Below are 26290 nucleotides of genomic sequence, written 5' to 3' on the forward strand. Positions count from 1 at the left end.
AGCTTACTTACTCACACGGCAGCCATATTTGATTCACGTCATAATTACGTAATATTTATCCACAAACCAACAAGTAATGTAAGTTATAGCTGACAATTTGGTTTCACAGTAGCAGTTTTATCCAGCTGAAGTAACGCAGCGTTAGCGTTAGCAGGCAGACACAGCTAACCAGAGATGCTCACAAGTCATTTTTTTCAAGTCCAAGTCAAGTCTCAAGTCTCTTATGGTTGTAATGAGCGTTCTATCATCTGCTGCATGCCATCCGGTCTGCTTAGAACACTGCATACCTAGGGCTGGGCGATATGGACCAAAAATCATATCTCGGTATTTTTAGGCTGAATGGTGATACACGATATATATCTCGGTATTTTCTACGAAGTGGGCTAAATGATCAGTTGTAAGTAGGGCGGGGTGATATGGACAAAATCAAATATCACAATATTTTTGACCAAATACCTCAATATCGATATTGCGACAATATTGTAGGGATGACTATTGGTGCTTTCACAATGAAAGCTTTCCTTTAAAGTTAATAACTGTATTTTGCCTTGTAACATGAACATACATGCATATTTTTCAATAACAGTTAGAGTACAACAGTATTGTATACTTACATTGGGTCTCCAACTAATGACAGCTTATAATCTACTGTAAATTAACACATCTCTCTAGCCTCTCAAACCCAGTGTAATAGTAATCTAATAAGCCTGTAACGTTACGTGGTCAACAATAAACCTGTAACCTGCCTGTAGCCGACGTTAATAATTAACGTGGCCTTTCTCTCGGTTTAACGTTAGCCAGCAGATGGTGGCAGCGGAACGTGGATGATTAAGCGAACGCCAATCTAATCAAGTTAACCTCCCTTAGCTACAAAGCTAGTAGCAAGCTAACGTTAGATAGCCGATGCTGAGCTAAACGTGTTTGCTAGCCGTCCATAGGTGCTAACGTTAACTTTCACATTACCAAGTGACTGACCAAGTGACATTCATGACATTCAGCTCGTCAGACATTTCCTTAATGTTAATGCGCAAAAAAAATAAAAAATAAAATAAAGATTGTTCACGAGTCCCAGATCTCGAGTCCGAGTCGAGTCTCAAGTAGGGCTGGGCGATATATTGATATTATATCGATATTGTGATATGAGACTAGATATCGTCTTAGATTTTGGATATCGTAATATCATGATATGGCATAAGTGTCTTTTCCTGGTTTTAAAGGCTGCATTACAATAAAGTGATGTCATTTTCTGAACTTACCAGACTGTTCTAAAACAGGGAAGGAAACCCTATCTTTGCATTTTATTTTGATCACAGTCTTGTTTTGATAAAAGTGCTTGTGACATCTCACATGTGGCTTTGACTTACAACTGAACATTTAGCCTACTTCGTAGAAAATACCGAGATATATATCATGTATCGAGATATGATTTTTGGTCCATATCGCCCAGCCCTAGTCTCAAGTCTTTTGAGGACGAGTCTCAAGTCAAGTCTCAAGTCACTGTGTGTCTGCGACTTGAGTCCAGGTCGCAAACTCGAGTCCCCATCTCTGCAGCTAACATAAACTATGGAACTGTCAAAGAAGTGCCACTAAGGATATAAGGCTGTTCATGCTGACCGTTAAGAAGCTGGTTCGGAGATAAATTCAAATGTTAACAACATGAAGGCTCTGACTGCTAACACTAGCTAACGTTCTGGACCAACATAATCCTGTTGCTAGCCTTTCATTTGGAAGCTTCTCCAGCTCTGCTCATCTCTCCACCATATCCAAGGGTCATTTTGGGGCATAGATTTTGAATTTCTTGTCCAGAGACCGCTTGGGTTTGCTTCCGTTTCCATCCGCTTCATTGTCTTCCGGGTATGCTATCGCAAATCAAATATGGCCGCCGCATTTCTAACTAATCTGATTTCTAAAAATAAAAAATGCAACTGTGCAGACCTGATGTTCTCAATGAAGTATTGTTTGAGTACTCAGACACACACACACACACACACAGGTGCAAGTGTTTGGGAATTGGCTGCACAGTCTGGTCTTGTTTTTTTTCCAAGTGCAGGCAACACACATACCCCCACCCCCACCCCCCACCCCCGCTCCATGCTTTCTGCTATTAATACCTCATAAAAGCCTGTTATCAAACTGCATACTTTCCATGAGCGCCACCTCTCTTTCACCTCTCTTTCTATCCTTTCATCCCTCCGTCCTGCATTCTTCCAACCAGAGTCATCTCTCTTTCTCTTCCCTCTCTTTTTTTTTTTTTTCTATTTCTGCCTTCCCCTCCTCCCTGTCCTCATTGTATCTCTCTCTCTGCCTCACTGTATCTGTCCATTTCCATCCCCTGTTCCTTTTTGCCTCAGTGTCTCCTTTCCCCTTTCTCTCTCTCTCTCTCTCTCTCTCTCTCTCTCTCTCTCTCTCTCTCTCTCTCTCTCTCTCTCTCTCTCTCTCTCTCTCTCTCTCTCTCTCTCTCTCTCTCCTTCTCCGTCTATGTCTCTCTACCACCTTCTCTGCCTCTCTCTCTCTCTGCTTCATCCATATTTACTAAGAATGACGTGTGTTTTCCGAGTCTTGCTCCATGCACTCAGTAGTCAAGTGCACCGATAAGCTTGTTCACTCCTGCGTGTGTGTGTGTGTGTGTGTGTGTGTGTCTTAACACCGAAGGGCAAGAGAGGCTTATTGTCCCATATTTTCCATTCCAAAAGAAATATTTTTGTTGCAGTTCAAATGTGAAAGAAAGGAGATTAACACGTCAGTTTGCTCGGTGGTGAGGTCATTATTTTCCAATATCCTCTCTCTCTCTCTCTCTCTCTCTCTCTCTCTCTCTCTCTCTCTCTCTCTTGCTCCCTCTCTCTTTACACATACACATACACACTGTCCCTCTTTCTGTCTGATTAGTCAGCATTGGCTACTATCTGACGGTAGAGGAATAGAAAGAAGGGGGGGAGAAAAAAAAGAAAGAAAGAAAGACCCACCCCCTTCCACAGGCGATTGGCTTTTGAGTGAATGAACGCATGAATGGGACGCAGAAGACTGGAGGGGAGGGGACTGTGGGTAATGCGTCATCGGCTGGCAACGGCTCATATAAGCGGCTGTGAGGCAGGAGAAAAGAGAGAGAGAGAGAGAGAGGGGAAGAGAGAGAGAGAGAGAGCTTAGAAGAGGCTGGAGCACAGCTTTTCCTCCCCACACCCAAATCTCTGGAAAATTCCTTCAGGTTTGCAGAGCTGGTTGAATATTGACTGAGGAACGGACAGTGTGAAGAGCGAGACGTTGGATATTGAAGACTTGACAGTTGCATCATTGAAAGTGTCCACAGTCGGGTTGACACTAACAAGAGTAGATAACCTTGGAATCTGGCTTAGGAGACCGAGGATACTGGAGTTTATCAGTAAGAAGAAGAAGAGACCAGAGGAAGAAGGACGAAAGCGAAATAAGCAGGAACCAGCGGCGGCCCAGAAAGAACCTACTTCCTGTTTGGGAGCCGCCGCCACTACTTCCGGGTTGCCCGTCACCCTGGGGAAGGCAACACCCCCCCGATCCCCCCGATTCCCCCCTTCCTCCTCATCGTCATCGTCGTCCCCGTCCCCGTCCGGCGCCGGTTCCGCTTCCCGCCGCGCCTCTCTGACCTCCGGCATCCGGTGGAGACGGTTCCGCCTCCCGGGACTACCCGTCATGCACATCAAGACCACCAAGTGCAACCGCTTCTGCCTGGTCGCCTCGGTGACCGGCCAGGAAGTGTTCGACCGCCCCGAGGCACAGGTAAGGGAGAGAGAGAGAGAGCGCACTCTGCTTCCGGCGTTCCCCCGTCCCGTGACTGTTGGATCGCGGATGTTTCCTTAGTGCTGTGAAAATGATGGGAAAACTGTCACTACACTGTGTTGAGTTCAGGGTTCAAGCGATACGGGTTTTCTCAAGGCCGATGCAGATACCTGCTCATAGGCTCCATAAAGCGGTGGTTCTCAACGTGGGGTCCGGGGACCACGAGGGGTCCTTGAGGGCATTCCAGGGGGGTCCCCAGCAAATTGATCAGTTGTTAAACTTCATTATTTTGTCATTTTAGAATGACTATTTTGATCATAGTTTCATTGTTATCTCTCCACCTACAGTAGGGTAGTCATGGAATTCTATACAAAATCATATCTGACAATAAAAAATATATCAGGGTAGAAAAGCCTCTGAAACAGCATTTAGACCACGGGACACTAAAACTCTCTACCAATGATACATTCTATTCATTAATACTTGTGTGGATCTAAAGGTCTTCCCATAGACAACCAATGTAGTATTGATCAATTCTGCAACAAGTATGTAATCAAACAAACTGCATCATATCCATCATATCAGAGGTGAACCACACTGACTGGACCAGATCTGATTTTTAATAAAAGGAGAATATCTGCCTCCATACATGCAACTTTTCAGCCAAAACTGGCTGATTTTCAAGTGGGTCATTGATGATATGACTATGGGTCATGGTAATTGTGTGTGTGTGTGTGTGTGTGTGTGTGTGTGTGTGTGTGTGTGTGTGTGTGGACATCTAAGCCATTTTATCATAACCTCTGCACTCATGGCTTCCCAAACGTTTTTATGCCAAGGACCTCCGGATAGATGCACATTGGCCCATAAACCCCTATTTGATACTTTCCCCCCCTTTTTTTTTTTTTTTTTTAATACTGTACTAAATCATAACTGTCTATACTGTAGGTGGGTAGATAAAAAAAAATATGATCCACACATTCTCTCATTGGGCTAGCCTCTATTAAATGAAGAAATACGAGTGACTTTAAACTATCTTTCATTTTCCTGGAGTCCCATTGGCAATCCTTCGCAAGGATGCTGGGGAGGGAAAGAGCGTTTTTGGAGGAAGAACAAGGAGTTGCCGACCTGCAACGTCTCACTTATGACAGACTGGAACACAGCAGGGTTTTCCTACAGTACCCCAGAGCGTTAGGTTTGAGTGGCCAGTGTGTCGTGGCTTTTGTGTGGTAATAACAGGGTTGAGGATGTCCCCCTCCCTCCTTTGGCTTTCCCATGACTCATTGCACAAGTCCACGGGCAATGAATGCACTTTTACTGCAGTGCAGTCCAGTGTCTCCAACAGGTTTGCAGTTCACTTCAGTGGAGGGGGCAGAAGTGATTGCTCTATTCAAATAATGACATTCAACACTTTTAGTCCCTCTAATCAAATAGTAATCAAAGTAGTCTGTATTTTGGTTGCAGTTTTATTACGGCTGCAACTATTAGTTACATTGAAGATTCAAATAATCTATAATGAAGATGTTTTTTTTGTTACATTTCTGTTAGGGCTGAACAATTAATCGAAATTGTATCGAAATCGCAATATGGCCTACTGCAATTTTCAAATCGCAGGAGGCGCAATATTTGTTAAAGGCGAAATGTGTCAAAATAGCATTTTAAATGAAATATTGTGGTGCTGCAGAGATGTCTGGCCTACACATCATATTCTACAGACTGAAGAAAACATCTTTGTTTGGTACAGAACCCCGCAAAGATCACACCATAATCATTTTAATACGTTTTTCAATGAAAATGAGAATAACGATGTAAAAATGATCATTCCCTCTAATATCGTAAATCATATCGCAATTGCAATATCAGTCAAAATAATCGCAATTAGATATTTTTTTCAGAATCGTTCAGCCCTAATTTCACTGTAACAAAATGATTTAAAAAAAATCAAAATGTCACTTTTTTTGACCAATGCGCAAAGGTCCACACAGTGAAATCTGCTAACTAAATGGGCCCAATAAACCCAAGTATTAAGGATTCCAAAATGTAAAAAAGCAACATGTTTGTCATTAGCTGACTATTATACTCCCATCTGACTATTATGTTTTTGTTTTTTTTGTTTGTTTTTTTAAGCAAATCCTACATTTCTGTTTCTACGTCTTCGTGTCTCAGAGGAGCACCAGCTACACGCGGCGTTTTACTTCACTACCACTTTTTTTTTTTTTTTGTAAACTACATTGATGAGAATAAATAAATACAAAAAAACTTCACTCAGGCAGTGGTTAATTTCCTTGGGTGGGCCGCCCAAATATAATGACTGTATGGGAAACCCTGCACTCCAGCATTATTATGGCTGTCTTGTAGGTGGTGTAACTGCTCATCATATTGTCCTGTTGTAGTTTTTCTCCTAGTGTGTATACACTGACCCAACTAGACTAAAGACTAGAGTGAGAAGATTGAGTGGTTGGTGTGTGTGTGTGTGTCCACTGAAACAAAGTGCCTGGATAGATAGCCTCTTCCGCAGCAACTGTTCCATTAAGTGTGTGTGTGTGTGTTTAAATAGCCTGTTTTCAGACACTGCTATTTCAAGGTGTGTGTATTTCAGTAGCCTCTTCAATTTCAGATATGCTGCCATCTCAAGTATGTCTATGTAAAAGGCCTGTTTTCAGCTACTGCTATTTATTTGTGTGTGTGTGTGTGTGTGTGTGTGTGTGTGTGTGTGTGTGCGATCTTGGGAGTGGTAGCCAAGGTCAGCTGTCTGGTTCATTTTTCTCTCTTAATTAGGTTCTCTAACAATAATTGGTCATCTCAAATTGAGGCCATAACTCTCCCTCTCTGACGCAAGACGCACACAGACACACACAGACACACACATACACACACAGACACACACATACACACACAGGCTACAGACTCTCCTGAGGTGAGAGGAGGGACAGATATAGTGTCTGGTAATAGAGGCTATTTTTATTAATTTTATTCATAGCGGCTCCAAGCTCATAACTTTATTCATGGCCGCCTGTGGCTCACAGTATTTAGTATTTTTAGATAAGAAGAGGAGACGGAAAATCTAAACAGACTAAATGTTGTGTAACTGGACAATTTTCTGTGGAAGCACTGCATTGTATCTAGTTTTGCTTTTGGTTTAACATGGAGGCCAATAAAGACTCAGATTCTTTTGCTTCATATTCATCTTTTAAAGTTATAATCTGGGACATTTTCATCTATATAAACAGAGAGGAGAAGAGTATTTATCTTTACTTTTGTTCATGCACATTACTTTTTTTTTTTTTTTTAACTCTAAATGTTTTTTTTAAGCATCTCATAACTTCTGAGTACATTTTAAATTACTTTTTACTGCTTTTTACTACTTAATAACTTTACTTAAAGCTACACTGTCGTTTTGGTAGTATGGCAGCGATTGATACCTTTGAATTCTGATTAATTCTCTCCCTCTCTGTTTCTCCCTCCTCCTCCTCCTCTTCCTCATCTCCCTTTCTCCTTCCCTTCTTGTCCTCCTTTCCTCTATATCTCTACCGTCTCTGCCGCTCGCTCTCTCTCTCTGCTCCTTTCTTCTCTTCCTCCCCCGTCCGTCTCTCGTTTTCCAGGCCAGTTTCGAGGCCCTGTTTCGGTCCTTCGACCCGGAGGTCCAGTTCCAGTACTTCAAGTCCTTCCGCCGGGTCCGGATCAGCTTCGGCGACGCCCTGGCGGCGGCTGAGGCGAGACTCCGACTCCACAAGACCGACTTCAACGGCAAGGAGATGAGACTCTATTTCGCCCAGGTACATTTTTCCATTCATTCGTACTCTTTTTACACTCTTTACAAGAGGCAAATTGAGTTCATTGAGTTCTTCAGTTTGAATTTTTCATCAAACTGTTAACCTCTCCATCACACTCTTCTTTCTACTCTGCAATCAGTGTGCCCCTCTAACTCTTCCCCCCCTCCCTCCTACAGTCCGTCCACATAGGAAGTCCCCGGCTGGAGCCTCCCAAGCCAGACAAACAGTTCCTGATCTCCCCCCCCGCCTCGCCTCCAGTCGGGTGGGAACAGTCGCAGGACGCCATGCCGGTTATCAACTACGACCTGTTGTGTGCCATCTCCAAGCTAGGACCAGGTACAACACAAGCACACACACACACACACACACACACACACAAACATCTGTATTACTGTAATCCGGGTTCCCACCGGTCATAGAGTTCCTGGAATATCATGGAATTTTAAGAGTTGTATTCCAGACAAGGAAAGTTGGATAAATTCTCTGGGGAAGTCTGGGAATTTTACAAATGGGTTATTGGCTCATAAATGAAAATTAAGAGACGAGTGCACAGCCTTGTAGTTCCTACGGCGGTTTGTTCCATTGTAAAAGCACAGGAAGAAAAAAATCAAAGCTGACATGAACTGAATTAAACATCCGGATTTGGTCAAGACTTTCCATTTTGGAAACCATTTTGTGGACACTAAGGGAGAAAAACGTACATGTTACGGTAAAAATGACGGGAAAACCGTAAAAAAAGACAGACACGGCATGATTAATTCCATGAGAAACTGAAATGAGAACGGAACAAGGTCAATAACATTCATTGTTAATTGTCAATTTTTGTCCTCCACCAAAGGGGGGACTATGGATCGGTCTCCGTCCCTTAGTTTGTTCGTTTGTTAGTTAGTTAGTCACACTGTAACGTTGACTTTGTGCCACTAGGGGGCGGCATTGACAATGAATGGGGACTCAGTGGTAAAGCAATACAGTTAAAGTTATCATAGGTAACATAGTAGTCTACACATGCTACACACTTGGAGACATCAAACTGGGTTGATGTGTTGAAGTGAGAGTCAATGGAGAATTTTTGGGCAAACCTCTAACCACAAGACACTGTAGTTATTGTCCAGTTGTTGGACTGTTGTACTGTTATTGCATCATCACTGCACTACCACTGTGCCTCAGTGTTGACTACTTATATCATATTACCACTTACCTACTGTGCAATACCATATATCACTTATCATTTAGCATTTATATTATTCATAACACTCACGCTCCTGGTGTTGTATGTTATATTGTATATTGTATTATAAATTGTATTGTAGTGTACATTGTGTAATGTATGGATTGTATTTATTGCGTATTGTAGTTCTTATATTTTGTACTGTATTGAGTAAAAACAGGACAATTACAGTTACTACATTTCAAGATATAACTTGTAAGCCTAATTCTGAGGAGAGTAGGCAACAGAAATATATGATCAATCTGTCCTTTCATTGTCCCATACGAAAATGCTTATACAATTTCACTCATATTTCAAGTACACTCAGCAATCACTGACTGACCCAAGTGAGGAACTACATCACTGGTGGGGGACAACATGTTTACTATTTGCTTGTTTGAATTAAGGTTGGATTTTGCAGTTGTAGGGAAATTTTTCGATTAGCAGGAATCGACCTATAACCGATTAACTCAGAAAAACCTCCCGCATTGGGTCTTTGCTTCCTCCTTGTGTGCGTGTTTCCCCAGGCGACAAGTACGAGCTCCACACCGCCACGCCCACCACCCCCAGCGTGGTCGTCCACGTCTGCGAGGACGAGCGCGGCGACAGCTCGGGCCCCGACGACAGCGACCACGACGACAAGCCCCGCCCGCCGCGCCCCAAAATCATCCAGACGCGCCGCCCCGACTACGCGGGCGGCGTCAAGCAGTGAGCGGCCGGCCCGAGAGGGGAAAGGGGGGCGCTATTCAAACGGCTTCAACATCCATCCCGAAGTGATTCGTCAAAGAGCAAAAACAACAAAAAAAAAAATGCTCTCAGAGCTCCGAAGAAGGTTTTGGGGACTTGTGAACTCGCCTGAACACTAGAGGGCGCTGTGTTGTCCCGTAGACGTGCATTTCATAAGAAACAGATGGAGAGAGAGAACATAGTGTCTAATGCTGCATTCATGTCCCATGGGAAAAACGGTAGATATGAACTTTCTACTTGAAAATACTGTTCACCTCAGCTTTCAGATGGTACATTCTACTTGGGAACTCGATTTCTCTGACTTCTGAATTCTGACGTCACCGACAAGAAAATACCTGTCCTGAAGCGTAGGGAATGATAGATTAATTTCAAACGAAACCCACAAAATGATTGATTTTCATTTTGTGATCACAGCTCGTAAAGAAAGCCACGGCAGGACACGACTACTCGCCGGATTCTCTGTCCGCGGCTGACGTCGTAATGTTCGGTTTGCTGTAAAACATGAACTCAAAACGCATCATCAGTTAAGCGCACGTGTGTGAAGTGCGAAAAAGCCGATCGGAGAGAAAGGAAAGGCTACAGTCATTCCCGACGGTTATTCCCACGCGGCATGAATGCAGCATCGTTAACGTCGAGTCATGTTTGCGTTTTTTTTCTCCCTCATCTATAGTTTTGAACTTAAAACGCACAGACTGAAGAGGGGAAAGTTGAAGAGAGGAAAAGTGGTTTTTGATCCGATTTATTTTGTTTGTTTTTGGACCGTTTTGGATCCGTTTTTTTTTTTGTTTTTTTGTTTTTTTGCTAGGGTGCTAATATTTATGTCGATCAGTTGTAGGCGGTTCAGGAGCTTAAACGGAAGATGGGGATTTCTCGGTTCTCCTTCACAACTGTAGGCTTCACGGACATTGCACTCCCCTTCATCTATTATGACGATTCCTAAACGGGATATCTTGGCACTGCAACTTCCCGCTATCCAGCAGCTATTTTGTAGTGGTCTTACCTAATACGTAGTAAAAGCTCACCTTATTCATATTTTATAGGCAACTCCTTGGTGTATACTGCTTACGTTGGAACATTTTTCCCAATCAGGATTCTTTTGCACCCAGTATTGCTCCTATAATGATTTCTAACAGTGGTATTTGGGTATTATTTTTTATCTGTCCTGTAGGTGGCAGTACAATGAAACTATTTGTTAAAGTCCAAAGCAGTAGGACTATACTATACTTTTTTTGGGGGGGGGGGGGCTTTGAGGTAAATGGAGCTAAATGACATTGTTTCTTATGGAGCGGTGGTAGGCTTTTCCGTTTTGAATGTAAGACCCCCCCTCCCCCTCTCCAGCCCTAGGTAATGTGAGGGCTTAACGTGTACTAACCATGGTATCTGGTAGTTTTAAAACAAAACAAAAAAAACAGGGCTAACTTTTGCTTTTCTTTTTTAGTTTCTACTCGGGCTACTCCTACTTGAAGTGAGTGAGTCTCTCAGCAAATCTAGGTCATTCTGTGTGGAAAAACGAAACGGAACTAAAAGCACCGTTTCCCAAGCTATGACTCCGGGGGGCCCGAATTAGCTCGCCGGCCTCGTTTCTGCTGGGTCCCCCGTATAATAAAGAGCGCTAGTGCAGTTTTTTTAAACTAGTTCCCAGGGCAAGACTTTAAAAGAATCCGTTTCGGTCCGAGATGAGAAGGGATTTGCCCGTAGCTCACGTCTCGTCGTGTTCATACAGGACGTTTGTAATGCTTGTGTAACACCACTATATGTAGGGAAATATGTGTGTCTTATTGATGTTCAGACAGGTGTGCACTTCCCCAAGCACTGAATAAGCAGCAAAGAATTTCATTACCACTGGTTTCATTAGTGTCGTCTAAGTCTTCGTCTAAGTCAGGGGTTCGCAACCACTTTCATGTCACGGACCCACAGAATAGATAATTTGGATGACCGTTTGTTACGATTTTGTCCTATAAAAAGACCGGGAAGACTTCTGTGGTTATTGTCGATTATTGAATTGTAGAACTGTCTACACTGTACCTGGAGAGATAATAGTGGTGAGAGTGAAACCTAGGATTGTAATAGTCATTCTTATACATTCTCTAATTGGGATGATTTCAACTGAATTCAATTGCAGTGAAATGAAACTATTCCCCATTTTGCTGGAGACACTCTGAACCTCTGAAGACAATTTTTCACCTTTAAGTGCTAATCCACCAATGAAGAGTTCTTGGGGCAACACTGGTGTGAACAGATGTGTGTGTGTGTGTGTGTGTTGTTATTGGGCTGCGTTGTATGTATTCCGCCATTGCTGTGTTAGCTGTTCTACTGTATTCTATGTGTTGCGTCACTTAAAAAAACGACACACTCACCTCAAATCACAACGATAAACACAGAGTGTAAGAAATATAAAGATCGCCTTCCTAATATTAACTTGTACTTCCTTTTACAAAAATGGTGACAAAATGAACTAAAGCATTATGAGGGTGTGCTTAATAACAGCAGTAGAACATACAGAGACAAGGGAAAAATAGATGGAAAATATACCAGAAAGTCAATAGGAAAATCAATTTCATGAGAAGAGCTGGTGGTCCTAATGTTTTTTACACTCTGTGTCGAACACACTGTTCATGGCTGCAACTAGCCAAGCTGATTATTTCCATTTGACCCCATTCATATTTTGAATAGTGAGAACACACTTTGCATGTGTATTTACATGGCTCTCTATCTGTCTTCTTCTGTGGCCAGTATTGTCTGTTGTCTTGGCTTGAAAAACTATATTTTCCATTTTGGGGCTACTTGTAGCAACTGATAATGTAGTACGTGTCAGATAATGTAATATAATAAGATAATTTTGCAGCATAACTTGTCAAAATGTAATAAGATGCCCCTCTAATGGGGTTGAAAAGGGAATAAAACCTGTTATTTTGCCAGATATAACATCTTCAATTTGATGCTGTGTTAATTAAAGGTTACACCACTTGTAATAATTGTAATAATTAATGTTAAAATGTAAACAAAAAAATACATTATGGGGTTTTATTACATTTGTACTCATTTATAGGGACATTTTATTACATTTTGATAAGTTCTGACATTATTTGACAGTTTATTTGATTATCAATTGCTACAGGCCTTTTGTTATGGTTCTGATGCTTGACTGAATTATCGTCATGCTTTTCTTCTCCAAGAGGACTTTATGCAGGTCTTGAGAGAAGGACTGCAGAGCCCTTGTTAGCTAGTGTTAGCAGCACTGTGAAATGCATGATGCACTGCCAGCACATTGAAAAGAGCTCATCTGTCCCAGAGGAGAGGATCGGAGGTTGCATTAGGCTTGGTCAATTTAGCTACTTTTTTACTACTGGTATTTTCAGTTCATATATCTTGATCCAGTAATTAACCTTATTGAGTTACCATTGAATAAAGATTTGACCATCTACTAAGCTGTGTGTGTCCTTGTGATTTGTATCAGTCAAATAATAAATCTAGAAAAAATAAATAAATCAATCAATATAGTGTATGTTAAAGTGTGGAGCCTACTATCACTCAGAATAGTGATTAAGTGTTAGAATAAGGCCTACTATCACTCAACACAGTGTACGCTAAAGTGTTTCTAAAAACATCTTAGCACTAAGACTGGATTTACACAAACATAAAAGCTGTTTTTTTTTTGGTTTTTTGATTTCTCTATATAGCACAGATCACATAACCACACATAATCTGTTTTTTCCATGTATAGTCTGCCAAGATGGGACCAGATCTGTGCCGTAAAGAGTTAAACATCAGATTGTTCCATGTTCCTGAGTGAATCCAGCCTTAAATCACCTTTGACTACAGGATTACAGTAGGGCACAGATATGAGAATTACCTCTCTTTAATTAGCCTACACTCAGTCAAGGTAGCCAAAAACATCCAAAATAGCATGGAGACTGCTATCACTCAACATAGTGTACGCTAAAGTGTTAGAATAAGGCCTACTATCACTCAACATAGTGTACGCTAAAGTGTTAGAATAAGGCCTACTATCACTCAACATAGTGTATGCTAAAGTGTTAGCATGGAGACTGCTATCACTCAACATAGTGTACGCTTAAGTGTTAGAATAAGGCCTACTATCACTCAACATAGTGTACGCTAAAGTGTTAGAATAAGGCCTACTATCACTCAACATAGTGTATGCTAAAGTGTTAGCATGGAGACTGCTATCACTCAACATAGTGTACGCTAAAGTGTTAGCATGGAGACTGCTATCACTCAATATAGTGTACGCTAAAGTGTTAGCATGGAGACTGCTATCACTCAACATAGTGTACGCTAAAGTGTTAGCATGGAGACTGCTATCACTCAACATAGTGTACGCTAAAGTGTTAGCATGGAGACTGCTATCACTCAACATAGTGTACGCTAAAGTGTTAGCATGGAGACTGCTATCACTCAACATAGTGTACGCTAAAGTGTTAGCATGGAGACTGCTATCACTCAACATAGTACGTTAGTATGCGGTTAGTATCCGATTCCGAACACAACCATAGTGTACGCTAAAGTGTTAGCATGGAGACTGCTATCACTCAACATAGTGTACGCTAAAGTGTTAGCATGGAGCATGGGAGCCAATGGACACGCGGATGATATTCATGTCCATGTATGGTAAATTGACCATTGGGACAATATCCCAAAAAAAGAAGTGGTATATTCCCTTAAGGACTCTCTGGGGCTCTGAGGGAAACAAAGAGCTCTAGATACCAACATATTTTGTGTGAATGGCTGGAAAAAGGAAGACAGGTATCCTAGACTCAGACCCCAATCCTATAGAAAACCTTTCACCTGACCTTAAGGGGATTGTACATAAGAGGTTCCCTTGCAATTTAAGTGAGTGATAAGCTAAGTTTGTAGACACATAACCAAATAGACTTACTGCTGTTATCAGAGCAAAATGTGATTCTACTAAGTGTAAAGGTGTGCACACTTAAGAAACCAAGGTGTTTTAGTTTTCCATTGTTAATACTTTGTCAGAAATTAGTAGCATGTTTTAGCATGATTTTGAATGTTACTATATCCAAATGAAAGTGTAAACATGTCTGCATTTGGATTCCAGGGGCAGGATTCACCAATGTGTTCTTAAGATAGATCTTAAGAAATGACATAAGAGGAAATTTTAGGAAGTTCTTAAGAAGGCTCTTAAGTGCAATTCCTCAATATTTTCTTAGTAGCAGTCTCATTTCTTACAAATATCTTTAATTTTCCTACTTCAGAACTTCTCAAAATAGGGCCTGAATTAATTCTGGTGAATAATCTTTAGGCTTACTGCCATTGAGGCTAGGAGACAAGGCTAGGGGGCTAGGAGACAAGGCTAGGAGGCTAGGAGACAAGGCTAGGAGGCAACCCAAAGTGCTTCCATCTACAAAACTATTGGGTAAAAACCTATTTAGGGCAACTAGAGCAAAGATTTAAACATTGGTTGCTGTTGGTAACTGTAAAATTTGCAGCTTATTTTCAACAGACATGAGACAGAGGCCTACCTGGCCCTACACCAAATAAAGCTTTACAATAAATGTTCATCTTAATGTTAGGTGTAGGGGAACCTATGAAGACTTTGAACTATAACCTACTTGTCTAAAATGTGTTTAAATATATGATATTAGAGGCTTACCTTTTCACTGTAGGAGTTTTAAGACTGGTGAAGGGCCGTCTTAAAGTTAAGCAAAAAATCAAGAACAAATTTGAGAACTTTCATTTCAAGAATACCATTTATTCGTACGTTTTTTCTTAGGAAGAAACATAAGAAGAACGTTAGGAAATTATATAAGAACTGTTTATGAGAATAGCATTTTTTCCTACTTTTTTTCTTAAGACTCAAGAAAAAAATGGCACTTGAGAAGATTTTTTTTCTTAAGAGGGCTTTGTGAATCGGGCCCCAGGCCTTAAAGCAAGAAAACTAGAAAATTGTTAAATTACCATTTATAATAATGAAGTCTATTATAACACAGCATGACATATCCCCAGAATTAAAAGTTTACCTGTTCACCACCTCCCTGTCACAATTCAACCCATTCACTTTGTCCCACTGCTGCCATCTAGTGATGCTTCCTGAGTCATGACATGCAGAGTTTTATTCTGTCACTCAGTTCCTCAAGCAGAAACCTCTCATCACTGAGGTTTAGCTGATCAGACTCGCATCAGTAAACTCTGGTAGACAAAGTAACCAAGATCACACAAACACACTTTATTTTTTTCCTTTCTTTATCTACAAACAGAGGTGATCCATTGTGTCTTAAATACAAATATTGTATCAAAAAGAAATTAAATATGAAAGAGACAAGCTGTTGCGTTGTGGAGAGAAGCATTTTTTCTTCGTCTTTGCAGCAACTGGGTTGGTTTTCCAAAAACATCTTAGCACTAAGACTGGATTTACACAAACATAAAAGCTCTGATTTTTTTTTTTTCATTTCTCTATGTAGCACAGATCAGAGACAAACCACACATAATCTGTTTTTTCCATGTATAGTCTGCCAAGAGGGGACCAGATCTGTGCCGTAAAGAGTTAAACATCAGATTGTTCCATGTTCCTGAGTGAATCCAGCCTTAAATCACCTTTGACTACAGGATTACAGTAGGGCACAGATATGAGAATTACCTCTTTAGTTACACTCAGTCAAGGTAGCCAAAAACATCAAAAACTGAAAATAATGGCCTCATCTTGCCCATATCGAATAAACCTTTAGTTTCTGCACTGAAGTGAAAAAGCAGTAAAACCAACAGCTGACAGTTTTATTGCTATTCCTCTCTCTGATGCTCATTTTTCAGAACAGACAGCATAACTAATGAGAAAAAGGGATACTCAAAGCTGTTACAGGAAACATTTCATATTCAGAATAAATAACCATGATGCAGTTATGTACATAGAAACAAGCTTTGACCAGGTTTGGCAAGCCTTGATCTTCTTACTACTGGTTGCTTGTAATGTTGGCGAGTACAAATTCAAACTTAAGAGAACTGAGCTCATCTACAGTATGCTGAAAAGGAAACTTTCAGTAGCTTCCTTTCCCACAGGGATTTAGTTGCTTATAAAAACACAGACAAAACCTGTTTTTGTAAAATGTTGAAACTACACATACAAAACTGACTTGGTGAACAGTCCTGATAGGCAGCAGTCATGGACATGGAACTGCAAACGATTTCCTGAAACACAGAACGGCTTCCTATTGCCACCAGTCAGTCGGACAGCAACATGGTTCCCTAGACAGAGGAGAGGAACAGTAGGAAAGTCAGTGAGATGGTTCATCATCGATAATCTGTTAACTAACTAGCTAACTTGCTGTGTGCTATTGATTCATTTTTGGGTGAACTATTCCTTTAATACTAATGTGCTGACCTCATAAATACCTCATTCAAGAGTAACTTCAGGAAACACATTTTATAGGGAATATTTAAGGCCCATTCACATCTAGAACGATAACTATAAAGCTAACTATAACTATAAAAAGATTTTAAATCGTTATAAGTAAATCGAATGTCTGTGTTCACACTACAACTGTAACTATAAAAACATCCAAAACGACAACTAGAACTATATTCTTGGTTCCATCTCAGAGCGATTTTTCTGGCGGTAGAGACAACGATAAAACATTTTCAACCAATCAAACTTAAGTTCTACAAAGGACGGGGTGGGAGAATTCATTAGTTCACTGCAATGATGGAGCTGCTGCTGAGGAACTGATGACAGAAGTCCAGAGGAACCAAAGACCATCGCCTCTAAAAATGTTGAAAAGAAAAACATCGAAGAGCTTGGGATTAGCGGTAAGGTAGTTTACTGACCTGGAAGCTAGTTTAATCGCTACCTTTTGCTAGCATGATGCTAAGAAAATAGCATAATCTCTTGGCCAACCTGACCGCAAATGCGCTATTATCCTATGTTTTTAATATGACCGGGAGGTAACAACATGTGTCTCCAGTATCTTGTTGAAACCGTTAAGCCACGGTGACGTTCAGGTGTTTCTCTCAACATGGGCTACAGGAGACTTTACTCTTTGATCCACAGTAGATGTGGTGTGCAGAGTCTCCTACTGGTAAAGAAATGAACAGCTTCACTTGGTGACCATTAGCACCGTTAGCTCTCATATAAACAAAGCACAATAATGTTATGAAAGCACCATAAAAGAGCATTATTATCTGCCATCTCCTCTCTCTTTTGCGACAATGCATGAACCCAAATCCTTTGGCTCTGTCGTTATTTACTTTAGCGAGCGTGTAAAATAAAAGCACGTCGGTAAAGTCATCATGCTCCATTTTTTCTCTGAATATTCGGTGCCGATATCGTTGTAGTGTGAACTCTTGAGCAGCAGCATATCGTTATAGTTTATAGTTATCTTTATAGTTGTCGCTCTAAGTGTGAAAGGGCCTTTAGACCTGTCTTGACTCAGACTAGCTCTATGAATCGTGTCGATCCAGATGTCCTATCAAACCTTCCAATTAAAATCCTTTCTTCTTTTGAGTGAGTCTTGTGTACACAGCGCCTCTTCTCACCTCCTCTCCTCCCTCCTCCTCTCCTCCCTCCTCCTCCTCTCCTCAGTCGTCCTTCTTGTTGTCTATGAGCTCCTGCGTCTGCTGGGCCAGCCTCCTCCTCTCGGCCTGCTGCCTCTTCACGGCCTCCTCCGCTTTCTTGCTCTGGTAGATCTTCACCCCGGCGAAGCCCAGACAGAGGAGCAGCGTCTTCAAGGCCAGGATGTAGAAGAGGAGGGGCACGTTGTCCAAAGCCTGGGGGCGGACAGAGGAGAGACAAAGAGAAAAGGTGATAACGGAAAGCAGGGAGAGTGGACTTTCCAGTTCTTCTGACTAAAGGAATTAATTTCCGCAGGTTCTTACAGAAAAAAAGTGCACATTTGTGGAGAAAACGAAGCTCCACATTGGCTTCAGACTCACAGACCCACACCAGCCTTCGCTGTGACCTTCTGTGATTGGTCTAAAACAGTGGTTCTCAACGTGAGGTCCGGGGACCACCAGGGGTCCTTGAGGGGGTTCCAGAGGGTCCCCAGCAAATTGAGGAAGTACTTTACAATTTCTTCATTTACAAGAAGTGAACACAATTAGAGAATGTAGAAGAATGACTGTTTTGATCATAGTTTCTCTGTTATCTCTCTACCTACATTACAGATAGTCATGGAATTCTGGACAAAATCATATCTAACAATAAAAATATTCTCAGATTTGGGCGCGAGAGACAAAATCTCATCAAATTGGGGTCCGTGGCCCTAATGTGGATTAAATTAGTGGTCCTTGATATGAAGGTTGAGAATTACTGATCTAAAATATCACCTGATTTGTTGTGTTGATTTGTTGTGTTGGGAAAGCTTCTCCATTTGCTCTTCTGGTTCATTGTCTTTGTTTCTATCCCTGTGCTAAAATCTCCTGTGCAACTCTTTTCACAATGAATGGTTCGGAGGCTCAAGCTCTGTTGATTTGACTAAAATTGTTGTCATTTTGCAAAATTACAAGTTCTTGCAAATATTGCTGGGATTAGTTGAAATTTGCATTCATTATTGCAATTGTAAAATCAAAAATTCTAGACTATTGGTGACAACAGAGAACTTTTCCCATCGACTAGAGGAGACACAGAAGAAGTTCTTCCATTGACTGGAGGATACAGAAGAATTTTTTCCGTCGACTAGAGACAGAAGAACTTTTTTTGTGACTGACCAAAAGAAAACTCTGGAACATTCAGGGATCCTACAGAAGATGCCCCCCTCCCCACGAAAACCAGAAGACTCAGCTGCTTAGATGGGAGGTGGGAGTTAATTTAGTCACGGGGGGGGGGGGTGACAGGGAGAGAGAGAGAGAGATACAGAGAGAGAGAGAGAGAAACAGCTGCAAGCCATGTGCATTCAGGGGTTGTAGTCTTGTGTCATTGTCACTCACACAGAAATGATATGATGACAGAAATCCCTGATCAAATAGGGCCAACTGCATTCAAAAATCTGCCAAATTATTGCTGCCACGCAAATCGACAAGTACATACCTCATAAAATGCGATTTAAGATATTTTCTTAATCGATAGGAGCCACTCTTCAATTCGGCATACATCCAATACACCAAGCAGTTTTTATTTCAATAAAATGTCAACTTTTACAACTGGTTTGCCTGTTATTGTCACAATCTTGTTTCACCAAAATACACCATGGTGGGGAGGTAGCGAGCAGTGTGAAACAATTCTAAAAATTGAGATTTTATTGAAATAAGTGCTGCTTGGTGGATTATATATATGCCGAATTCAAGAGTGCCTCCTAACGATTCAATAAAATGTCTGGACTCACATTTTTAGGCATGTTCTTTTGCCGATAAGCAAGGCAATATTACATTTGTAAGATTTCTGAACAGAGTTTGGTGTGACTCTCTCCAAGTGAAAAAGACACGTATTGAGACGAGGGTTTCCCTGCCCGTTTAGCTGCCCACCCAACTGCCTTTTCTGACCGCCAAAGAATGCGAAACCTTAATGTAGTATCCTTACATCTTTTAAACATCCTATCAGTGTCTACTCCATTGTCTTTTGTTTGTCAAAATCGATAAGCAGAAAGGCAGCAGGTCTAAAAGAGAACGTATAATTGTAAAGGTTTCGTTTATAAACGTGAAGTGTAACGGTATAGTAACAAATACATGGTGAGAACGGTAGCTAGTGGTCTCATTACATGCTAATGCCAACTTCCTCAGGTGCAGTAACATTGGCTAGTGACAGAGTCAAGACAACCAAGCATTTATGAAAAACTAAAAAAACAACGAAGTAGTTCTTATATGTCAATAAGCAAACATGCATAAAGTCGTTATAGGTCTGTGAATTTGAGCTTATTTACCTTCCAGTTGATCATTGTAGCGGTATAGCAAGGGCTTCTTGCTCAGCGTGACAGGAGGCTACTAATGTTCCTTAGGATGAGGCGGGACTTGTAGTGGTGCACCAATAGCGACGCACGTTTTGTTGGACGTACTTTATGCTGCATTCACTTCACTTGGGAAAAACTGGTCACAGCTGCTCAAAGCAACACTGATATATCATAACCTACATTCATGTATGCCTACACTTCACTCAATGTATTTCCTTGGTGACGTCAGAGTTCCCACGGATTATTTGCCATCTGAAAGCTGAGGTGTCCAACATATTCTATTAGTATTTACCAGCTGGCACCTGAGGTGAATGGCATTTCCATATAAGAAGGTTTATTTACCATCTTTTTCATAGGACTTGAACACATCGCTATCCTGGTCCCCGGAAAGCCATACTAGGCAAGAACAGCTTCACTTGCTTGAAAGTTCTGGCACTTTCATGACACCTCGGAATTGTTTCAGTTTCTTGTTTAATCTTTTCTGTATCCTCTCCTGGTATAAACACATGACGTCCCAAGAGCAATCCTGTGTAGATTTTCAAAATCACAGTTATATTTGTATTTCACTTGACAGCTTGTTGGCCTTCTCTTAAGTGTTAACTTGCTTGGTAGTCCTGACCTCTTTATGCCCTCAATGCCTCTAACTACCCCCTGCCTTACCTACTCAATCTGTCTCTTTCTTGTCATGTAAAACCACATCATGCCACCTTCCTAAGCTTTTGACAGGCTTCTCTCTTCTTGCATTAACATTATGAAATGCACCACTAGGTTTATGTGTGTATTAAGTGTGGTAAACGCCGATTAAGAACGAGAAGCTATAGCTACATTTTACCCGTGTCAGAAAGTCTACACGACGTCGTTCCTGCGATTTGTGCCATGGCACATGAATGCAGCATGGACGCAAACAAACGATACGTACACACACTCGAACACATACGTACACACACTCGAAACAGCGTTAATTTTATAGCTTCCTCCTTTTCACACACACGCGTAAGACCAAGTAGAATGTGTTTTCCTCATTACAAAGACACTCCAAAAACTGTGAAACTCGGTACGTAAAACGACTCCGAATGTGTTGTCTAACACGGATAAAATGTAGCATGGGGCTAAGTAGCGTATATCGTCATGTGTATCAAACAAATATCTTAGAATAGCGTCATATCTTCATTCTCCAAACTGTTGGAAATATCGGTAATATATGTTATATACGCCTCGTGACTCCTCAGACATGCGTAGTCACGGTGGCCGAGAGGTTAAGGCGTTGGACTCGAAATCCAATGGGGTTTCCCCGCACAGGTTCGAATCCTGTTCGTGACGACCTTTCTTTATACATTTTTAATAGTTGGTACCAACAATAACTGAGATTCACATGATACGGAGCATTGCTACATTGTAGGAATAGGCAGATGTATCAGTTTGTAGATTTTAAAAACCAGATCTGGTCCAGTCCACCTCTGATATGATGCAGTTTGATTCATTACATATTAATTGCAGAATTGATCAATACTAGACTGGAAATCATTAACCTGAACTGATCCTAATGAAACATTTTGATCACATTACACAAAAATACACACGTTAAGAATATTTGATTATTTATTTATTTTTTTTCACCCTGATAAGAATAAAATTTTGAGGTAAACACTGAATATTTGTAATTTTTTTTGGCATGAAAATGGATATGAGCACAAAATATTGTCTATTGGTGGCTTCAATCTAAAAAGTTTTCAGTGAAATAAAAATCAGGGCCTTCATAAACCCATATGAACTCCTCTAAGTAAAAGCTGATCTGGTGTTACAACACATCAGTATGAGGAGAGATGGCTGACATGGAAAAATGAAGCTCTCAATTTGTTAACCATTGATGTTGTGGATTACCTACAGTATATAGGCATTTTTACTCAACTAATGATGGTAAATTTTTTCTATTATTTTGTGATCTCGCAAATTTCTGAGTGTTTTTTTCTCTTGCAAATTTCTGACTTTAAACTCAGAATATCACTCCCCTCCCCCGGGCTGCCGTAAAAAAGGTTCTGTAGTAAATGTATAGTCTGCTATTCAAACTAAAAATGTATATGTGCTAATAGCTAACCTTAACTCTCCCACTAAAGGAGGGGAAGGCACTTTGAACACATTTTTAATTCGATTTTCTATTTATTTTGTTTCATTTTGATTGAACAGAGTACATTGCACAGAATTCAGCGCAATAATAATGCAAATATTTATTTACAAAACCAAAACAAAACATACTGTATGTACAATCTTGAAACTTTTCTGTAATACATGCTGTAAACCAAAACATAAAACACTGAACAACCAACTGTGCAGCTGTGTGTAGCATTTTTGTAAAAAAAAATGATGGCAGACACACATTACAGGATTCTGGGCAGATTTAGCCTCAACTGGACCACAATAAACATACTTAGAGGGTGAGGGAATCATTATAGATTCATTTAATAACTTGGTCCAGAGTAGTAAACTACAGCTATGTATATATATGATGTAAAACCCCAAGACATAGTTGTCCTTGTAAGCTTCCTGGGTTTGTTTTGGCTGGAATAACCACAGTGAGGCTGCACTGGGTGAGAAAATCTTGTAGTGTGTGCTCACCCTCATTAGAGCTTCTTGGTGACTCTTTAGATTCCAGCGGTCTCATCTACATGATTGCAGTGTATTTACTGTAGACAGTAACAAAGAAGATAAATGATACAGGAGATTTAACGGTGTTGTTGATGTCTTTGTATTGAAGCTGCCGATAGCCGATATTTTGTGCTGATATTTAATATCTTTAAATTTATAGCTTACAATTATTCAAGTGGAATTTATTCTTTTCTTATTCTTCTTTCTCATTTACCAAATCCAGTAATCTGAGTAGGAAATATTCAATCAAGCAACAAATCCGGCTGGGTTAAGTTTTGCTGCTGTATAATTCTGCTGGAATTACAAAACAGGGAGCCATGACCTAATGAGTTACTAGCAGTTTGATTGTCTTCTCAGTAAGGCTGAACGATTTTGAAAAAATATCTAATTGCGATTATTTTGACTGATATTGCAATTGCAATATGATTTGCGATATTAGAGGGAATGATAATTTTTACATCATTATTCTCATTTTCATTGAAAAACGTATTAAAATGATTATGGTGTGATTTTTGCGGGGATCTGTACCAAACAAAGATGTTTTCTTAAGTCTGTAGAATATGATGTGTAGGCCAGGACATCTCTGCAGCACCACAATATTTAATTTAAAATGCTATTTTGACACATTTCACCTTTAACAAATATTGCGCCTCCTGCGATTTGAAAATTGCAGTAGGCCATATTGCGATTTCGATAAAATTTCGATTAATTGTTCAGCCCTACTTCTCAGGCACTTGTGAAGGCTTGGGCACACTGGGCGACATATTGGGCAACTTGACGGAGAAACACGATTTTTTTACTGTAATTGAAAACTGGCATTTTGCCTCATGTTTAGGATAAATTTTGTAATCCCATCAAAAAGTCAGTGCTGGGGAAAAAAAAAATCAAAAGGTGTCTCTCATTTCCTGAACATTTAACTTTTTTGGAGATATTCCAGCAGACCAATGAAGAAATCTTATCAAACCCTTTAGGGCAAAACTGTTGCCCCAACTATCTAAGTATACTATATGGCAAAATATCAGCTGTTATGTGGAGAATGCATACTGCAAGAAAAAAAAAAAAAGACCTGGACACTAGTTTTCTCTCGGTTTGCAATGGTTTATTTTACTCAAGCTGTGACCGAATCCAACAATCTGAGGAGTAAATATTCGGTCGAGGTTGTTTGGACACAACCAGATGCCCCACATTTTGTTATTGTCTATAATTAGATTGTCATAGTGGAAAAAAGGAGATGTAACTTGAAATGATACTAGGGTTCACATCTTATCAGAGGCCATATGGATGCATTCTACCTGAACCCCTATACATACATACATGCATACACACATAGATGTGCTGCTATAATGCACATCAATCTATAACAATGGCTAAAAAAAGAGATTAGTTTGCACATTTTGGGATAAAAATAAAAACACCATCAATGGTTCATATTCAAGTATAATGTTGCAATATTTTGTGAGCTTGGAGTTATAAGGTTCTATCTGAGTGGAGTGCAATTCTGAGATATTGAGCATCAAAGATTTGACATACCAGCTGGAAAACTGTTCCTTTCTATCTTTTTAAACATTTAAAAAAAAAAAAAAAAAAAGTCAGATAGGGTTGTGAGGATGAGGATTTACTCTTTCTAATTTTAGCAGACAGTCAAACAAAAATGAAGAATGGAATTGAATAAAACAGCAGTTTAAAGGGATGCGTGTGCAAATGTGTGTATTGGCCTCATAGCATGATTTTGAATGAGCAATAAAACATGGAAATAATCTGTACAGTAACTGATAGGTTCTATATAATGGGTTGCATTCCAAATATACATTTTGAAAAATAAGATGTATAATAAATAAATAATGTCGTGTTCCATGCCAGCAGCCATTTACTAAAGTAGATGATAATGTTTTCAAATGGCAGATACCTCGTTTTGGAATGAAGCTTTCCATATTCACATGGCATTTTCCATCAGCTACGTATCCTAAGCTATGGCTTGGAGTCCAAAATGAGGTGGCGGGGAGGAGTCTGTTTTAATGAGCCTTGGTTACAATAAGTCAAAGCACTCCAGAGCTGAAAAAGTTGTAGAGGGCCAGACGTTCTTTATTCTGCTCCGACCATAACAAGAAACCTCATGAATGTGTCACTGTTGTAACCATAACAATGGTCTCTGAATATATGAATTCTGGGTGTATGCACATGCAGTCTTGAAGGGTATGACTTTCAGACCCCACAGTAACTCTACATACTGCTCCCACGTTTACAGGTAAGGCAAGGGACACACCACACGACCTTAAGGCTGATTTTAGCCACAATTTGGCATCAGAATGAGGCTGTACCACAGGATTAGCCCGTCTCGATGACAAGTCTTGTAGTGTGAGCTGGTCAACCCCTCAAATCTGAATGGAGACCAATGAGAGTTGAGTGCTGTAGTAGCGCAAGAGTTTGTGTTTTCATCAGAATGGGGTGTTGCGTGACATCCTATGGGAATAACTTTGTTTGAAGCTATCAACATGCCATGACTCTAGCTCTCTGTAGGCTTTGGTTGCTCCTGATTAGATTTCTCAAACTCAACACGCAGGAACATAGTGATGACACATTTGTGTTAATGCTTTAAAGCAAAAACAAACATTGCAATGCCAACCACAACTCCCAAAATCCAGCAAGTAGTTGGAGTTCTGATCAGAAAATGACATATGTTGAAAATCCTTCATTTTGTTGGTTTTATTTGAAGTGAGTATTTCATTCCCTATACTAAGGTATGGTAAGGTATACATTAAGGTATTTCCTTGTTGATGATGTGAAATCGGGGGCCTTTTTTTCTAGAAATGTTCCCCATCTGATATGAATGCTATCCTATTTACCATCTTTCCCATGTGAACGCAACAACTCGGGTAGTGTGGTCCAACTTATTGTCCAGTGAGTGGGGGAAAAACCCAGACTAATTCTGAGAATGCCAGTCGTTCCGTAGGTCTTTCCGGTCTGTTCGGTCGTGTAGTGTGTCTCCAGCTTAATACAAATATAAAGAGACCCCATGGAGTTTCAAAAATATCTTGAAACTCATGCTTAGGCCTCACATGCTGTCATCCCTTGCATCAAGAGCTCAGTCATTCAGGGTGAGAGTGAAGAAATGACTTCCAGTATGACTTTAATCTATGAGTCAGCAGTGGGTCAAAGTGCCACCCCAGGGTGCCCTACATTGTTGTGGATTGGGCCTTTAAACAAGAGATGTACAAGGAGCAGTCACACCGATGTTTTGGCTCCATACTGGATGTGAAATGACAAAATCCATCCATTAATTTAGCTGACTAAGAATCCTATCCAGCTGCCCACACATCTATGTG

General features: G+C 40.5%; 2 protein-coding genes and 1 non-coding gene across 5 annotated transcripts in view; 2 read left to right on the plus strand and 1 right to left on the minus strand.

Annotated features, from left to right (window-relative positions):
* Positions 1 to 12895, plus strand: part of LOC139640915 (calcipressin-1-like) — a 29208-nt gene extending 16313 nt beyond the window's left edge. For 2 of the 3 annotated variants that reach the window (XM_071515116.1, XM_071515115.1), the window contains exons 3-5: positions 7347 to 7520; positions 7694 to 7853; positions 9252 to 12895. In XM_071515116.1, coding sequence (XP_071371217.1) covers positions 7347 to 7520; positions 7694 to 7853; positions 9252 to 9436 — 519 coding nt within the window. In that variant the 3' untranslated portion in view covers positions 9437 to 12895. Of the gene's footprint in view, positions 1 to 3122; positions 3748 to 7346; positions 7521 to 7693; positions 7854 to 9251 lie in introns of those variants that run through there. The other variant, XM_071515117.1, reaches the window with a different exon arrangement.
* Positions 12896 to 15184: 2289 nt separating this feature from the next.
* LOC139640916 (small integral membrane protein 11-like) lies at positions 15185 to 20367 on the minus strand. The gene is made up of 3 exons (XM_071515118.1): positions 20298 to 20367; positions 17980 to 18210; positions 15185 to 16692 (listed from the first exon to the last, which is right to left on the minus strand). Exons 1-2 carry the CDS (start codon positions 20310 to 20312, stop codon positions 18022 to 18024), a joined length of 204 nt encoding a protein of 67 aa, XP_071371219.1. The 5' UTR covers positions 20313 to 20367; the 3' UTR covers positions 15185 to 16692; positions 17980 to 18021.
* A 1195-nt stretch (positions 20368 to 21562) lies between these two features.
* On the plus strand, positions 21563 to 21644 carry trnas-cga (transfer RNA serine (anticodon CGA)). The gene has a single exon. It is a non-coding gene; the product is annotated as a tRNA-Ser (tRNA).
* Positions 21645 to 26290: the final 4646 nt, after the last annotated feature.

The sequence above is a fragment of the Centroberyx affinis genome, unplaced genomic scaffold (genome assembly GCF_046629955.1).
Source record: "Centroberyx affinis isolate AG114_WGS23_722 - 3 ecotype Tasmania unplaced genomic scaffold, CSIRO-AGI_Caff_v1 ptg000309l_1, whole genome shotgun sequence".
Classification (NCBI taxonomy): domain Eukaryota; kingdom Metazoa; phylum Chordata; class Actinopteri; order Beryciformes; family Berycidae; genus Centroberyx; species Centroberyx affinis.